Source organism: Triticum urartu, chromosome 7 (assembly GCF_003073215.2).
Source record: "Triticum urartu cultivar G1812 chromosome 7, Tu2.1, whole genome shotgun sequence".
Classification (NCBI taxonomy): domain Eukaryota; kingdom Viridiplantae; phylum Streptophyta; class Magnoliopsida; order Poales; family Poaceae; genus Triticum; species Triticum urartu.
In genome coordinates, this window is record NC_053028.1 from 244,305,905 (window position 1) to 244,309,878 (window position 3,974).

General features: G+C 41.4%; 1 protein-coding gene across 1 annotated transcript; it reads left to right on the forward strand.

Moving 5' to 3' along the window:
- Window positions 1-547: 547 nt before the first annotated feature.
- Window positions 548-1,660, forward strand: LOC125524745. Its single transcript, XM_048689779.1, has 3 exons — window positions 548-681; window positions 827-888; window positions 1,209-1,660. Exons 1-3 carry the CDS (start codon window positions 612-614, stop codon window positions 1,431-1,433), a joined length of 357 nt encoding a protein of 118 aa, XP_048545736.1. The 5' UTR covers window positions 548-611; the 3' UTR covers window positions 1,434-1,660.
- The last annotated feature ends 2,314 nt before the right edge of the window (window positions 1,661-3,974 follow it).

The following is a 3,974-nucleotide window of genomic DNA, read 5'->3' on the forward strand; positions in this document are numbered from 1 at the left end:
AGACTAGTATCATATGTATGGAACTATTTTATGATACTATCCATTGTGAGAGGTATAAGGGTATTCTCTGGTTCCACCTATGAAAAACAATAGCGTGACATTATGGGTATACCAACAATGAGAGACATTTTTTCACTTTTTCTAGAGACCCCAAAACCATCTTTCCTACTAGGCGTGGAGCATTCACAGTGACCTGGCTTTACACGCTCAATCGACTAATTAACTTCGGTCACATGTTTATAAACGATCTGCATCAGCTTTCAATACCTTGAAACTAGCACATACGAATTACAACTATGCGAGAAGTATCACGAGTACACATTCATGGCGGGTAGTTTCGTAATTTTCCAGGAAGTCCCTAGAACTATAGAACGTACAAATCGTGCACTGTATGCTTTGTCTTTTTCTCTTTACGGTACCATGCATCCGAGCTTTTTACCTTCCTTCCTTTCGAGACCCCTTCCTTTCCCTTCCTTCATCTTTTTATCGTTCACTTCTATCTACAAATGAAGACGCACATGGACAATATTATATATACCAGCCTGCCTTCTGTTCGGAGTGATCACATGTAGCTAGCTAGCTAGCTAGGTCTCTCTGAAGGGAAAGAGAAAATGACTGGAGTGGGAAGAAATAGGCTGCTGTTGATCTGCTATCTCCTCCTCCTTGCTATGCTTATCACTGGTGCGTTCTACGTACTCTTAGCATGCATGCACACGTTCTACTGCTGCCTGCCTTCTCTTGTTAATTAACTCATTCAAAGGCTCGTAGTAGCTTACTGATTTGTATCTTGTTCTTCTATCATGTACTCTACATGGACGGAATGAAGGTGGTGGTGGTGTTCTAGCTGCTCGTCCGTTCTCGCCTTGGACTCTCGAGACAGAACATGAGGTAATGCATATGCATGGCCGGTGCATTTCGTGCATGCATGCCCACGTACACTCTTTGATTAAGTGATTATGTATTATCAAATCCAATGATGCCTAGCTCCATGCAAATCACACCCAGTACCACAGTATGCAAGCAAGTCAGCTGTTAGATCTATTTGTGCATATAGGATAGGAAATAGGAGTACATGTATATCTTCCTCTCATCCCGTCTCCGTGAGTATGTATAGTAGTACGACGAAATTAAGGATGCTCTGGGAAAGTTCAGACCAGCTATTAATTGATTTTCGACGCCATTCTTGTATGAACATATATATGATGCAGGGCTTAGCAAGACCAGAAGGAGGACCACCTGCCGCGGGGAGCTGGCCAACGGCGGTGATGGACCGGCGCGGGAGGAGGCGGCGGCTGGTGGGGTCGAGGGCTCCGACGTGCACCTACAACGAGTGCCGGGGTTGCCGGTACAGGTGCAGCGCTCGTGGAGTCCCCGTCGACGCCACCGATCCGATGAACAGCGCCTACCACTACAGATGTTTCTGCCATGTCTAGGTGACGGCTCGGCTATTGTGTTGTTTGCTCGTTTTGACGACGGAAATGGAGTGTTTCTGTGCTAGATTCGCATGGATATATGGTTGTCTAGTTGTCTTTGTCGAATAAATTGGGCAGAAGACCGGTTGCTAGTGTTAATTGACCGAGATGAACTAGCTAGGCCATCTCCAGCTTATCGATCTGTGATGTCGCGGGTCTAAGTATTGATTCTGATCCCTTATTCTGTATAACGTTGCATGAAGAGTGGATTTATTTGTGTACCTTAATTGCAGCTATGTGTCTCTTACGTTATATATTTTTTTTAAACATTTTTTAAAATAAAAATCCAACAATATACTTTTTGTATCACATAATTTATATTTTCTTAGTTTTACAATGGTCAAAGTATGACCCAAAATACGCAGGGTCCAATAACGGAGAGTACCTATTTACTACCTTCGTTTGGGTTTATTAGTCTTGTCCTATTTCAAAGCAAATTTTGACTATATATTTGACTGCAAAAAGGCTAATGCATGTCATAATTTGTCGCATCACATCGTCTATGATAGTGTTACCATTGTAGACGATATTTATAATTTTATTGTTTGCGTTATTGCTGCATCACGCACGGTGCCTACAACAAACTGTATTGCATAGACTATCCATCACACACAATTTTTATGTGGAATGTTTGTGCAAAGTGGCCTAATGTAAACATTTGTCCAGAGGAAGTTGTGTGTGATTGTTCATTGATCCAATACGTTTGCTTTATAGAAAACTGTTTGGGTTGTCTGATGTCATCGTCCACAATGTTGTCTCAATAACTGTCTGCAATAGAAAAACCTAATAAGCAGGCTAATAGGCCTATTATTTTTATTGCATTTAGTAATCAAATTGACATTTCATATCAAACACACATTATATTTCATGTTTGTATTACGGTAACCAGGATTTCATAATTGAAATACATCAGAATACAACATTATATAGCTTCAGCACTCAGTTACACCATATAGACATATAGCTAGACATCCCATTACACAACAACACCAAATTTCACATGCAACATCTAAAACATTTGTAAATTAGCATCATAAATGTAACATCCCAAAATTCTAAATTTTGGAATGTTATAATAAATAGATAGATTTGATTGATTGTTTGATTGATTGTCTGAAAGTGAGTGAATTCGAAACTTTTGAAAGTTAAATGAGAGGGAATAAAAGGACTTTCCCAAACTTTCATATTTGCTTTTTGATCTTCGTGTATTCAAATTCTTTTCAAATACAAAACCCTTGAGTGAAGATGATATGATTTCTTCCATTTAAAAAATGAAAAGGGTGTTTGAAAAATATTTGAATTCCATTGGAAAATATTTTCCAATTCAGAAACTTTATGCAACTCAATGATTTTCACGAGAGAAGATAAAATGACTTCTTCAAATTATGAAATCTGAGTTGGGAGTTTCAAAGAATCAATTTCAAGTCCTTTTGGAATTAATTTTCAATTTGGATTTATCTGAGTTTTATTCAAATTATTTTTCTCCAAAAATAAAATATATGGAAAATATGGTAACATGATTCCCTACATTAGAAAATTGGAGGAAAATTAATTTGAAATCATTTTGGTATTTTTAAAAATGATTTTTACTGGATTTCATTGGACCAGTAGCACTCTTTGAATTGTCTGATTTTGTGTGTATTTTATTTAATGCTAGAAAAATGTCCATGTTGTTGGAAATCTTTTTCTGAAAATTTTGGTATATTATATGCCTATATAATATTTTAGTTGTTTTTGTTTTTATTCTCTAAAAAAATGTTTAAAAAAAAACCTTCCCGCCAACTGGGCCGGCCCAGCCGAAGCCAGGCCAAGACGCAGCTCCGCGCCGCCTCGCCCGTCGTCCCCGACCGGGACTCCTCCCCGGAGTCTGTTGCGCCGCCGCCTCTCCATGGCCCCTCGCCCAAGCCGCCCTCTCCTCCCCTCCCCTATAAAGTCGCCGCCGCCGCCCCGGCTTCTCTCTCTCTGCCGCGCCGCGCCGCCCCTCCCGCATCTCGCCGCTGCCTGCGCCGCCTCTCGCCGCCGACGCCGCATGCGCCGCCGCCCGCTGCTGCTGCCCGCGCCGCACTCCGCCCCGCCGTTCGCAGCACCGCCCCGCGCTGCATCGCCCCGCGCCTCGCCCTGCCTCGCCGGAGAGCCGCCGTTGCCGATCTGCCGCCGCCGACGACCCGCTGTCGAACCGGTAATAAAACCGCCCGGTTCGCCGGTTTTTTTTTGGTTCGGTTTTTGTTTTTAAAAAAAACGGTTTAGTTTTTTTAGATCTATTTAGAGAACGTTCTCTATTTAAGAACTAGTTAACGAACGTTCACCTTTTAGTCTTTTTCTTTTTCTGTTATTTTCGGCCAGGGACCTAGTTGTGAATACTTTAATTACAGATCAGCCCCTGGTTTTCAAACGACTATAACTTTTTACTCGTTTGCCCAAATCCAACGAAACCAACGCCCACTTCTTCGTTATGATGTCCTCTATCTAGTAATCCAACCCAAACATGTTTTTGAAAATTTT